Source organism: Pygocentrus nattereri, chromosome 14 (genome assembly GCF_015220715.1).
Source record: "Pygocentrus nattereri isolate fPygNat1 chromosome 14, fPygNat1.pri, whole genome shotgun sequence".
In the NCBI taxonomy this organism is placed as follows: Eukaryota; Metazoa; Chordata; class Actinopteri; order Characiformes; family Serrasalmidae; genus Pygocentrus; species Pygocentrus nattereri.
In genome coordinates, this window is record NC_051224.1 from 8,755,858 (window position 1) to 8,770,629 (window position 14,772).

Here is a 14,772-nt window from a genome sequence, read left to right on the forward strand (position 1 = left end):
AGTGGGCGAGAATGAGATGTCCCTGGGCTGGAACCAGGCCAGTGAGCATGAATTCGAAGAATGTCAGCAGTCCACACCAATCAGTTCCCAGTTTGGTTCATGCCCCGAAGATGGCTCTTGCTCTCTTTTACTCACTTAATACAGAAGAACATCAGAAATTCACGCAGACATTAACCCTTTGACCCTTGTGGGCATGTATGTGTGCCCACTCTTCAGTTCCTCACTCTATATAGCTTATCTGTTTGTTTCAAAGTAGTTGCTTAATAATAAATCTTAAAATAAATTCACAACAAAATAATAAGCCTTACATTTAGAGGACTAAAAGCATTTTTTAACATAATCTCTGTCTACCACATTTATAGCCTAAGATGAATTATTATTGGTTAGATTAATTACTATTAAACAAGTAAGTTGAGCATGCAAGGGGATTTCTGTTCTTTTCCTTCTTTTCTAAGGGAAACAATTTTTACCTGTGGTTTGGTATAGGCAAAATATTACATCATGGTAAAACTACACTTTCTGAAAGTTTTGGTGGATAATCATGACAATTTTAAATAAATCTGTATTATATGTGTAAGAAAACCTATTTTTGTAGGTTAATAGTGGCTTATTATTCTAGGATGTCCCTTCATTTTTTAATAAGAAGCATTTTTATCAACCAAAATAAAGCTGAAATATTTTATTCTGCAAAACAATAAAAAGGAAACTAAACAATATATAGATAAACCACTGTCAGTAATGCTTTTTAACACTATCTAAGTGGACCTATCAAAAACAGTATTAAATGTTTCATGTCTGAATTTCTACAAGGCTAAAACTGAATTTTCCATTCCACCATAAATGAAGTAGCAGATGTACATGTGTACAGCTTGTATAGCTGCCTGTATGATATGGTGTACATTTTATGACATCCTCCGTCTTTTCTCCTCCACTATAGTGTTAGGTTTCAGACATTGGGCAAAATCGTTGTAGGCTAAGAAAAAAGACATGAATGAAATCAAGTCTCTCATTCATCAGGTGAATTTTCAAACAAAAGTTAAGTGGCCTTAAATAGTAATGTTTGTGTGACGTTCGCAGTTCTGTTCTGGTGGACCATCTCCAGACTATTTAGCAAAAAAATATTGCTGTATCATCATACTTGTTATTATTTAAATAAACATGAAGTCCCTAAAGTTTGTTGGTTTACTGTGTTTACTGTCCACGTAGTTACTCCAGTAAGAGGATTCTGGCACAGGTGTACATTATACATTGTATACAGATGTAACAAGAGATTAGGTTAAAAATGGATTAAAGTATTCCTTTAAGAAGAAACATTTGCACAATTAAACCTAGCATGCATCAAAACAGCAGGAGCAATTCTGATATCCTGTATCTTTTATATACACCATTTATCAAATGTGGAAATAGGCCCTGCGTCTACCTACATTAGCATTTCAGCACAGCAGTCCAGCTTCACCTCATTGTTGTGCTCCTCTGCAGAGCATTAAATAGGTCATCAAATGTCAGTATGAAGTGTTGGCCAGATTTTCTGTTGCTGATACGGTTTCGATCTTGTGCATCCCTGATTTAAACAATTAAATGAAATATAATGAGTTAAAAAACATTTGATGTGTTTCCTTGGATGTTAAAATTCTCCCCTTCACTGTACAATGACATGACAATGACAATCAACTGTCAGTACTGTTTTGTTATGGCCTTATCCCCCACCACTACTCCTAGATAGGGTCAGTGTGCTGTTCACAGTACTTGCTTTTCATAATGCCAGTGAAAGAGAACAAAGGATTTTTGCCAAAGTACTTAATTGAATTGCTGAAGGGTTCACCTTAATCTTGTGACAGTCATGTAAGTGCTGAGTTTTGATTGAATTAGCTTGCTGTTAACATTCCACCTCTGAACACAGAGCCCCTTGTAGTGTTAAATGCTACAGCATGATGCTGCTTAGCAATAAGGATCTCTCTTAACCCTTTCCCTGCACACCGACACTGTAATATCATGCTACTGTGCGCAAAAAAAAAAAAATTATAGTCTAGCCTTGATTTTTTTTTTTTTTTTTTCTCTCCAAGCACCTAATGTAATTTTCTTGAGTGACTCCACTGGTATTTTAAAGATTTTAAGCTGAGTAACGATGTCTGTTAGATCATAATTATTCTTGTTGCATTTAAACTAAATTAAGATGTCTAGCTTGAATTTGTTTCATTTATGAAACATATATCTCATTCCTTAAATCTATTCAGCTCATTAAATAGGTTGTCTTACTTGTAACATTTAGATTACTGTCTGACATTGACACTTTTTTCTTTTAATTTTGATCACTCGCTGAAGACTTATTTTAAGCCAACGTATTGTCTCTAACAGCTTGTAAAAGGTATTTAAAAACTTATTTGAGTTTTAATGCTTTTCCATTATTGTCTTTTTTATATTATGTGGCATGCATGAACAGTAGAGACTACAGGAGCAGACAGACAAAAGGCAAATGCAGAGCATTGTAAAAGGGTATAATAATAGGCCTCTATTGTGAGTAGTCATTAAATGTTTTTTCTATGTCATGAAGGAAGGACAGCAAGGTGTTGGTACAGTGCCATGTTATAACATCTTCTATATTGTACATCTACTGGGATAGTTCTTGTAAATTTACCATTTCTCTGGCCAAATATTTGTAAGCTTGAGGTTGTGGTTTCCCCTTTGCTTACTTTAGTACTGTCTCCAAACTCCCCCACTCCTGGCAAATATTGACTTCCTGCGAGTGTCATCTTGTTTTTGGTTGACCACGTTTCCTGTCTGTATGTCAGCTTAATTTTTTTGGAGATGATGGCATATCAGCATTTCATGTTACTCTTGCAGGAATAATGTCATACTAGTTTGAATCCTGATTTAACAGACATGTTTTACTGTAAAAGCAAAAACATCTAAACCAATGCATGTAAGTCACCCAGTGAACATTATTTCAGACAGTTTGTGCAGAGATCTACTGGGAGTCTTCAGTGTAAGCTGGTTCAGTCAGTCTTTCCAGCTACTCACAGTAAAGACATTTAAAAAGTAGAGACCCAATTAAGATTTAACTGTACTGTTAAGGAGCAGGCTGAAGCAGGCTATTACTAAAGGTTTTTGTTTATTTTTTTCCACTGAACAATAAATAAAGCAGTATGTTTTGAAGTTGGCATGACCTAATAATCCAAGCATATGACCTTAGTGTCTTTTGTCTTGTGCATAAGTGATCTTTATTCAGTTGTTTTACTATGTTACCTTAATTTGATCATATTACGTTCTGGGACTCACAGAACTGGATCAAGTCAGTCCCTGTCATCAATTGCATAACTGTCCTTTGCTCTTTTTGGAATATATAGTTGTGGAATTAAGTTGTTTCATTGGTGCACTTGGTGTTTGTACCCATAGAAGGTGCAGTTATCTGGTGATGCCAAAAATATGAAGAGATTGAAGAGACCACCCATCAGTTTTTTTTAATTACCAATCAAAACACACAAGTCATTTTCAGGAGATGTTTCTGAGCAGATGAGATGTGAGATAATACACTTGCACAATTAAGGAGAAAGTCAAAGGAAAATGAGTGAAAAAATATTTTTTTTTCCAAACTGGAATTCAAAAACAAGTATTAACTGAAAATGGGACTCCTAACAAGCGTGCAGGACCCAGTCTTTCTATTCATCCTTACTCTGTGGAAAGATAACTCAACACTTTTAGTCTGAAAGGATGTGTAGCTGTTAAGAAGCTGTTACTGAGAAAAGAAAATGTTTAAATTGAACAAAAATGCTGGTGATGTTCTAGGAACAAGGAACCACCCCAGAGTCCAGACTTTGACATCATGAATGTGTTTGAGATTATAATGTATGTGAGAAGCAGAAATTGGCAAGAATGTTGGAAGTGTGGGGAAAATATTCCTGCAGATTTCTTTGAAAAACAGGAAGTATGTCTCCCAGACAGAATGGAACAAAAGAGGTGGTCTAACATAATATTCTAAAGGTTTATATTTAGTCCCTGACACGTCTGTGTAAATGTCTGTCAAATACATTTTCTACATTTTACCTGACAATGAAAAATGAAGAATGAAGTACTTAGTGGTTTTTGTGACTATAATTAAATGAAAATACCAGTAGTCTCTTAATTTTGCATTGTACTGTCCGCTAGATATCATTCATTGCAGAACTCATAACGTAATTGAATGCACTCATGTTTGGATAGAATAGCCAGAGTAATACAAAATAATATCTCTTCACTTCTAAGGCCTCCATGTGCCTGAACTCATGTCACCCAATCATCCATTTGCTCCTCACAACTTTGGAAAAGCAGGCGAAAGCACAAAATTATATTGTCAGCATTTTTCTTCTAAGTCCTTTCTTATATAAAAGTCTGGGGTGTGGATATTCAGCTGTGCTTAAAGTGCTGATGATGTAACTGAGCCTATTAAAGGTGTGTATTGATGGCTGGAGGCCCAGCTACAGTGAAGACTTTCTGCAGCCTTCATGCCTCAAACTGCCTTCCAGCAACAGAACAGCAGCAGATTAGTGTGAGGGCCTGTGTTGTTAGTGCTGAGACATTTAGCCACATCCAGTCTGCAAGCAAATACTCTTATCCTGAGCTGCTCTCACATTAATTAGTTTAAATGCCATCCAGATATTTAGTGAAGCAGTAGCTGCTATGGCTCTTACAGCGAGGCAGAGTGAAGGATCACAGCTCATTCACGCTAATGCTAACATCTTAAACAGGTGCATGTGCTGTGGGGTGGAGACAATTAGTTTGAAGTGGCAACTTTTCGTACTAGCATTAAAGGGATTACACTTGATTACTTGCTGTGAAAAATGCTGTGTTGTTTGGCCTTTTTAAAAACTCTGATCATGAAATTAATAAATAGGTTACACAATGAATGATATAATCAAAAGTGGCAGCCCAACACGAAAGGTCATTTGCAGTGCTAATGTGAGTCGTCAAAGAATGAACTTCACGAGCATTGTGCAGGTACTTGAGTCTTCGCGCTTTTGCCGATATTCTTTTTCTCGCTTTTGTTCAGGAGGTTCTCGCGCATTACTCATCAGATGTGAGTCCGGCCTCAGTCTATTCATTCTCATTTGTGCCTGATTTGATTAGTCAGAGGAAATGAATGGAAATGTGCAGACTTTAAGTGAAATGTAATGTAATGAAAGCTCAGCTTTCACTGCTGGCCGAGGGAGAAGCAGAAAGCATGGAGAGTCCACTAATGCGAGCTGAAGCACTGCTGGCCTGAGAGAACCTTAGCAATGACACAGAGAGATAGCCTGGCATCCATCAAGATTAGGAGATTCTAGAGACAGGATAGCCCCCTTGTACAGACACAAACACACAAACACCCTGCAAGAGGACATGTAACAGTTGAAACATCTCTCCTGCCACTCGCATCCACTCTGGGATTTGTAACAGCAGGGCTGCTTGGCCCATCTGTTCAAACCCCTTTGTCCTCTCATGGATTTCCTTTGTTTACATTGTGACCGATTTTAGGCTGCTTTTGTTCCTAACAGTGTGAAATCTGACAACAGGTTATCTATTACGTGTGCTCTCTTTCTCTATTTATAGACATGGTCAGAACAAAACTGTGTATCTCGAAATTGTTAACTTTTCTGGAGGAGGAAAAACTTTCTTTATTGTTTCAGTTAATATGAAAAGATTTCTTATAGGCAGTTATAGCTACAGTGCTACTTCCATATTGCTGCTGTCATGACAAAACCCTTTATCTGAAAATGGTCTCTTTATAGGAGAAACCTTGTTAACTTTATTTTTATGTTTAAGTAATGTGATTTTATTTTTTTAGTATTAAGTATTTGAGTATTTTAAGTATTTTGGATCATTTCATTTGGCATATTTCTAAAGACCAGTTGATATTTTCAAGTCATGTAAAAATGGGCTTTTGATACAACAGTGATGATTTGTGCAGTAAGTCAGAGACCAGTCTTAATTTAGTTAATTTCCAGTCAAAATAGTCTTTAATTGCAAGTTATTTGAAGAGAGTTATTTCTGAGGAGATTGAATTTAATGTAGTACTTGCATAAGGAAGCTGAAAGTCAAAGTAAGACTTTCCAAAAAGTCTGGGCCTCCTTACAGCTGTGCAAGACCCAGTATTTCTGTCCATTGTTCTGCTGTGAGAAGATAACTCTAAATTTGCAAATCAAACAAAAAAGCTGCTAGGGCTTCCAGAACAATGGACTGTCCACCCCAGTGTCCAGACCTTAAAATCATTAGTGGCATTGAGAGAAGCAGAAAATGCAACCAATTGAAAATTGAAGGTGTGGAAAAATATCCTAGCTGATTTGAAAGTTGGACTGCCAAAAAGAGTGGTAGCTGTAGGAAAAGTAAACAGTGGATACATTACATGTGGAATATTTCATTATTAAACTTAGCTGTTGAGGCCTCTGAGTAATTTTCTATTAAATGTGTTTTCTGTCCTTTTGCCTGAAACGTAAAATGAATAACATCTGCGTAGGGCTGGGCAGTAAAACGATAATGATAATTATCGCGATATAACTTTCCTCGATAGAACTATAAGAAAGGTTTGATCAATTTTCAATATAAAAGACCACCTCACACTTCCACGTTCTGACGACAGCCCTGGTGCCGTTTCTACTGCAAGGAAAGCGACACTACTTTGCTATTGCCAGTAGAGTTCCAAGTTTTTCGATATGAGTAGAGAGGGAGGGGGCAAAAAGTGAAATGAGTCACCAAATACACTTTAGCAAGATCTGAAACGTGGAGTTATCACGTTATATACATTCCCTATTTGAGTGGAGTGACTGGCGATGTGCTGTACTGTGACCAAATGTGAGTGACGAGATCAGTGGTGTAACTGTACTGCCCTAAAGTGAACTGACCTCTTTCTGTACATCCTAATAAGCTTTAGCAGCATCAAATCACATGTGCTCATCACAATTACAGCACTGTTACAGTGCCAAACAGTCATATTTTAGTATTAGTGCATTCCCGAGCAAGGAAAGTGAAAGAAAGATGTGAGTTTATGCAACTTACAGCCTTGATTTAAACATAAATAAACTGAAGAAGCTGTGAGGCATTGGAGGTTCCCATGCTAGCTGTTTTTAGCAGCTGGCTAACTTGAAGCAGTGCTCCTTCACTTGCACAACACGGCAAACTGATACTGTAGATCAAACAAGACACAAAAGCACCGATTTCAGTTTAAACGTAGCTAAAAGGAGGACTCAGTTTGTCTAGTATGGGAGATTCATGCTGCAGGTAATACACAATTACACAGCGAGAGTCAGATATATTGCGGTTCACCCCTCAAACTACTATAGAGAAATCTAGATGTCTGCTAGCTGGTGTCGGAATACTATCATGTGCTGTGACATGGGTGTGGTAGGAGTGATGGCAGTAAGGCGGTGTGATCCATCACTGACGTACCAAGTTTGCCGTTTTGTATTAAGCTGCCGTTGTTGAGAAACTAAACAGTTTAGCCCTGTTTTTGGCCACTTGTTTAGCATTTTTAATTGGAAAGCTGAGCACTTGTCACCAGACTGCTAAGAATAATCTGTTTTCTTCCTTAAATTATGACTATTACAAAAATTGCAGCCACGCTTTTCTAGCTGAGTAAAAACAGAAACTATTCAGAAACTTTCTCCCACTATTCCATGACAGGTTTGTGAATTTTTCCACTGTTTGGTGAGTGTTTTTCACGCTCTGACCATAAAGTATAGTTTAAAACAGGAGTTAACCACCCAGGAGCAAAAATCAGCCTTCAAACGTAAAAGAAATAATGATTTGACATTTATCGCGATATATATTGATATCGAAAGATATAATTTTTTGTTTATCATGATAACATTTTTGGCCATATCGCCCAGCTCTACGTCTGCCAAATCGATGTTTTGACTGGAACTGAAATAAATAAAGTGTGGTCTCTGACTTTTACTGAATGTGTTCATGTGCTTATGTGCTGTGTATCTTTATTATTTGTAGATTAATGACTATAACTGAAACAGTCATGATCACAGTGTACATTTCCTACATCCCTTATGTCCCTCCCAAAAGAGGACAGATCTTTTTTTTAATATCTATTCCTCAGTTCTCTGAAGGCATTTTATATTTTACTGGGTTAGAATACAAAGGAAAGAGTCCTATAAATCATCTCTGCCAATGCTTATCCAAATGCAGGAGAGGTTAATCTAGTGCATGCCTTCTCACTGCTTTCTTTTTTCACAGCTTCTGAGCGATAGCATCTAAAAAAAAAGATATGCAGAGGCTGGGAGAGGCTCAAATAAAACGGAACGATAGGGGAAGGCATCAAAGCAAGACGAGCACACACTGACACAAGATCTCATACATCCATTAAAATCACACAGGGGTAGGTGGGTGGATAGGTGGGTGAAGCTAGTGCCTTGTTACTGTAGGACAGTGTGAGTGGTCCTTGTGCTGTATGAACCACAGTGTGATGAACACATGGCTCTAATGAAATAGCCTAATGAGACCAATCAGAGAGTAGAGGACAGGCAGAGAGGAGAGGCTATGGGTTTATGACACAAAATACTGTTCTCTAATTAGGCTGACTTGTTAAAACTCTAGAGTCACATTTCTCCCCTGCTTTCATTTCTCATTCAAAATGACAGGTTATAATAATGAAAACAGAGTATGTGCAACCATTTACATTACTGTAATGTTGCATATACATGTTAAAGTGTGCAAGAATATTGCCCATATGTGTACAACATTTCCTAAAATGTGTGTGTATTCAACACAGTTATGGCTTACTTAGATAACTAAAAACAAAAAAGTAAATTGATGTGTATTTAGGGCTCGCCTAAAGAGTGTTTTACTTTTTAATAGGGTTGGTATAATGATAATAAAGTGATATTAAATGTTGGTATTTAGTATTTAAAAACTACACCGTTTTAATATTTTAAAAGTACGTAAAAATGCATGTGTCAAATTTCTGTTCCACTTCTTAACAGCCAAATAATCACACTCTGTCACGATTGGCCCCTCTCAGACCTGTCCACATGCATTTGTTTTGTTTCTTCCTGGTCCTGCCCCCTTTTTTCCAGACCCTGCCCCTGATTGTTACCACCTGTTATCCACCCTCCCCTGGTTAACCCTGTTATATTTAAGCTCTGTATTTATCCTGGTTTGTTGCTGGTCTTTGTGTTAATGGTTTAGTAGTGTCTGAAGTGTATTGTCCATTGTGTTTATCCTGTGTTGTTTATCATGTCTGTACCACAATCTCTCTGTGTTGGCTACCTGACCCTGGACTGTTTAGAACCTGACTCTGGATTTGCCCTTAATAAATCTCGCTTATGTCCTCATATGCATCTGCCTCATCATCGCTCCCCATCGTTACACACGCCACCCAGTTATATTTCAGAGGGTCTCACTGATTGGTGTTGTGGGAGCTCACCAACAGGTGGCACTGATAGAAAGAGAGGAAAATCAGGGCCAGTAAACCTCTGAAATACTAAGCTTGATTGTTGTTCAGTGATGGCTAAAGGCCACATATGCCACCATGTTCGATTTTGGCTTTTCCTCTTAGATATCCTCCAAACAGTTTTCGGTTTAGCATTAGTAAGCTGGAACCAAGCCTGTGCTGTGCGTGTGTGGCACTCCTGGCCTGCTAAATGACCTAACTTTAGTTTAGCCAAAACTCATTCTTTTTACCATCTACTCTTTTTTTTTTTCAGCAGAGCACCAGTGAGTCAGAATCAAACCTATTCTGTGGTGTGTGACACCACTTGGGTTCATAGCCTTTTTACTAAGATAATGTTTTACTCCATTAGGCTACTTATCCAAACACCACAAAACAGGTTTAGTTTCACCTTTGTGTCCCTCCAGTGGTTTCACTCATTTAAATTTGAATCATTGTCATATAAACTTGGTGGTTTACTAGCCAGATTCAAAACTCTTCTGAGGTGAGTGGAGGTGTTATGATGCTAGCCAATCTAATGTATAGCAGATCCTCAATCCTAAATAGGTGGTGAGATATTTATTGAATTATATCTTGAAAATCATACACTGTGTTTACATATTTGGTGATCATATTCTCTTTTGATTTTTTTTTTTTTTCGATTTTGAAATAACTCAAGGCAAAATGCTTTTACGTCTCTCATGAGACACTACACATGACGCTGATGCTTTCCACTTGTGAAGCATAAACTCCATAGATATCCAGTTAAATCACACACTGTCACTTTCTGTAGTGTTCTAAACTATTCCTGTATAAAGCAGTTACGTCATCGGCTTTTGGATAAGGAGCTCTACACTTATTTTACTCAACTTGTCATGCATCCATTGTATACCACACTATTATTGCAAATATTGCATATTTGCCCATTCCCTATTGCCCACTAATTTAAAGTGCTCCCACATGTGGTTTCTTTCTCTGACATCTCAGCTTTTTTAGCTTCAGTGGCTACATGGAAAGCAATGCAGTTTGTTGCACTCTGAAGCAAGGTGATGTGGATGTCTGGAATGAATTTATGATGTATTCATCTGTATCAGCTAAAATTTTTATTTAAATTTTTTTACTGCTGTCCATACATTATCAATAACTGTTCTATTGAATGACTTATACACCGATCAAGCATAACATTATCCTTGTTTCTGCACTCATTGTCCACTTTATATCAGCTCCACTTATTATATAGGTGCACTTTGTAGTTCTATAATTACAGATTGTAGTCCATCTGTTTCTCTGCATACTTTCTTAGCCTCTTTTACCCTGTTCTTCAGTGGTCAGGACCCCCATGGACTCTCACAGAGCAGGTACTATTTGGGTGGTGGATCATTCTCAGCACTGCAGTAGCACTGATGTAGTGGTGGCGTGGTAGTGTGTGTTGCGCCAGTCTGAGTGGGTCAGACACAGCAGTGCTGCTGGAGTTTTTAAACACCTCAGTGGCACTGCTGGACTGAGAACAGTCCACCAACCAAAAATATCCAGCCAACAGCGGCATGTGGGCAGCGTCCTGTGATCACCAATGAAGGACTAGAGGATGACCAACACAAATTGTGCAGCAAGAGATGAGCTGTCGTCTCTGACTTTATCTACAAGGTGGACCGACAATGTAGGGGTGTCTAATTGAGTGGACAGTGAGTGGACACAGTGTTTAAAAACTCCAGCAGCATTGCTGTCTGATCCACTCGTACCAGCCCAACACACACTAGCACAACACCACCACGTCAGTGCTGAGAATGATCCACCACATAAATAGTACCTGCTTTGTGAGGGGCCATGGGGGTCCTGACCACTGAAGAACAGGGTGAAAGGGGGCTAACAAAGTATCAGAGAAACAGATGCACTACAGTCCGTATTTGTAGGACTACAAAGTGCACATATTTAGTAAGTGGAGCTGATAAAATGAGACTAGAATCAAGGAGGTGGTCAGAATGTTATGTGTGTTGGTGTATATATTCATATACTTATTAAATATATTGTTATTTAGACTATTATTTGGGCCAGTCCTAAATATATTCTGTTGTGGAATAATCCTCACTTTTGAATCAAGTATATTCAGTGCATTCATTTTTTTCAGCATGTGTTCATCTTTCAGTCTCAAATGGAGGAGTCACCTTTCCTTTATGTAAAGTGAATACAATTTAGAAGACCTTATAAGGCTTCCACGAAACATGTTTCTTTGCATCAGTTCTCTGTATTAAATTGTGCTTGTAAAATTGCATTTCAGAGCATGTGACTAACCTGAAGAAGCATTTATGATGATAATGTCCTTTGCTCTTTTCCCTCTCAGTTCTGCAGTGGGAGTTGGTTTCTATGGAAACAGCGAGACCAATGATGGGGTCTACCAACTGACCTATTCACTTTACAATGCCAATCACACTCTGGGTGGTATTGATAGCCTGGTAAGAGTTTGTGTTCTATTATGTGTTTTATATCTCTTTTTTTAAGTTGTCACATTCAGCCACTTTTGCCTGAGGGGTAAAAATGCATGCCCACCCACAGAAAACAACCAAGGGCTTTGTTGAAGCTTTTTTTCTCTAAAAAAAAAAAAAGAGTGAACAGAAATAATAGTGACAGGTGAACTTTGTCCTGCTCTTACAATTGGCCTGTGTATACTGGTGTGTGTGTCTGTGTGTGTGTTTGTAGGATCAGAAGAAGCTATTAATCACAATGAGAAGGCTGGGATTAAATACCCATCTGCCTAAATGGGGAATCTCTCTTCATTTGTATCTCTGATCAGCAACAGGGCTCACCTGACATGCAGAAGATAGATAGACAGATGGATAGATGGATGGATGGATGGATGTACTTATAGTTCCACATGCGCAGTACAAAGACTGTAATATTCACATTCATTAATGTTGAAGATACTGGGTGTTAATGTGTGCGAAACATAACGCAGTGCATATTATACAATACTGTGTAAAAGTAAGATAATTTGATTTCATTTTCAGTAAAAACAACCATTAAGCATAAAGTATTAATGTTCTAGTGTCAGTTGAAAAGATATGTTTAACAAAAGATATGTTTAACAGATAATTACACAAAAGCCTTCAACACTAGGTAAAATAGCAAATCAGCCCTGTTCATCTTTCAGACATGGAAGAAAATTAAACACCGCTTGCTTCAGATTTGAGAAGATAGATCTGAAGTCACCTCAACACTATGAGTGTAAAAAGATGTGTGGCGTTGAAGAAGCTATTAGAAAAAATGAGAAAAGAAAATTGAACAAACGGAAGAATATTTGCACTAGAACATCGAAAGTGGATGTCTGAGACGTGGAATAAGATTTTATAAGTTGATGAGTCTATATTTGTAGTTGGGATCAAGAAGCAACTTCTAAGACTGAACTTCGGAGCGCTAGAAAGATTTCTTTGAACAACTGAAAGCAAGTTTCTCAAAAAGAATAGCAGCTGTAATAAAGGCTGAACAAAGGGTGAACACACATTCAGAAAAAAAGGTATTGCATTTAATTATTTGTTGAGGCTTCTGCCTAAGTATCTGTTAAATATATGCTTTCAGCTTTTTTCTGACATTGAAAAATGAATGAGTAAACCTAATGGCCATTTTGATTAGACATTAAATCAATTAAGAATGACTTCTGACTTGGTGGCACAGGACTGGATGTGTTATTTTTTATGTGGAGAGGTTCATGACACACACTCAGGACTCAGAGCTTTGGGTGTTTTACAGATTCCAGAGTGTTTCTTTCCCTCTCGTTTAGCCTGTTGAACAGGTTTATAGCTCTCAGATGATGTCTCGTAACATTTCTCCAAACTTTCGTCCTTGAAAGAGACTCTGCACTGGATTTACGCTAGATATCATGAAGTTAAGGGTGGTTTATCAGAAAACACAAAAACAAGAACAAAAGAAAAGCAGCACTGCTAAACTTGTAGGATTAATTACAGAAGAAAGATGTACTCTCTGACACATGGAAAACCCCCACAACAAAGCACATGTTATACAAGACATCATCTCTTTCACTTCTAAAGGGAAATTTCACCCATATGCATTCATTGTCTCCCTCGCTTAAGTATTTACTTCTTGGTTTTGAATTACCAAGCTTGTCAAAACAAATCACCTGACATGTCTTAATATAGATCTGATCGGAATACAAAGTGAGCACTCTCTTATTTGGAAAGCATGTGCACAGCATTTGTGACTGACAGACAACTGAGGTGAGTATGAGTGAAAAAAGATTTTATGGTGAAGTCCTTTAAAAAAACAACGGCCTCTAGACAGAGACAGTAGATCTTTTATTTTTTCTGGCTCAGTTTTCTCCACAGCTGTCTGGATTGTGTGATAAGCTGATAGCTATCTCAGGAGCGCCCGTTCTCTCCCACTGCCGATTGAATGGCTGTGCTGTGTTATCAAGCCTCCGACTCCTCAACCCATTTCCTTTGTAATTCAGGGCTTGTGGCATTTTTAAAGCGTCAAGCTGGCAGCTACGTGTCCCTGTGTGGATCTGGTGGCTGGCTGCTGGAGTGCAGTAGAGGAATGGTTGGGCTCTCTGGCTATCAGAGCTCCACTCCCCCATACCAAGCTCTTTGCCAAACTGCTGTCTGCCTGTGGCAGCATCCAATCTGCTGATGCACAGCCTTTCAACATGCCCATGTCACGCTGCCAGCCCTAGCCACTTCTATGCTTTTTAAAGTGATAGTTTTTGAGAAATCACATTCACAGAACCTTCGATTAGCCAAGACTTATTTGGTGTCCAGAGTTTTCTTCTTCGGTTTTGCACTGGAAATGTGAGGCTATTGTGTCTAACGGGTAGTGAACACCTAATGCCAAACTGCTTGTCTAAATGATCACAATGGTTTAGAGCCCATTCTACATTTCCTTGTATTACTTTTTGTGGCTTCATGTACTCAAAATACTTATTTTTGACTTGATCATTGCACAGCCAACTTTTTTCTTGGACATTCTTGCCGGTTTATTCACATATATGGACCCTACAAACTGGGAAATGAGTGTTACATTTTAATAAAATCTATGATCTGAGCCCTTTATGTAACCTCAAATATACTTGCTTATGTACTCTCTGACACTGTATGACTTATTGTTGTCTGTTAAAATGGAAGAAAGCATGTCATAAAGCTACAAACAGCTATAAATAGTTGTACGACGTGTCTTGAAGCCTAAATTTTGTCAATTCGTTTATTCATTTTTAGAAATAACAGAATAGCATACAGTGCCATAATCCTCTAAAGCAGCCGCCTATTACTTGTTTGGTATGTTAGCCTTATAACTCCAGCATAAAACTAAAGCAGCAAACTTCAGTAACTGCATAAGCAAGCATCCATTACTTGTTAGTTTCATTAGCCTCCTAGCTCCTGTGC

The 14,772-nt window shown here is 38.0% G+C and overlaps 1 protein-coding gene across 2 annotated transcripts in view; it reads left to right on the forward strand.

Annotated features, from left to right (window-relative positions):
• The window catches only part of ttyh2l (tweety homolog 2, like), a 53,127-nt gene that overhangs the window by 10,735 nt on the left and 27,620 nt on the right, over positions 1–14,772 (forward strand). For both annotated transcript variants that reach the window (XM_017705951.2, XM_017705950.2), the window contains exon 3: positions 11,724–11,835. In XM_017705951.2, the coding sequence (XP_017561440.1) occupies positions 11,724–11,835 (112 nt within the window). The remainder of the gene's footprint in view (positions 1–11,723; positions 11,836–14,772) is intronic.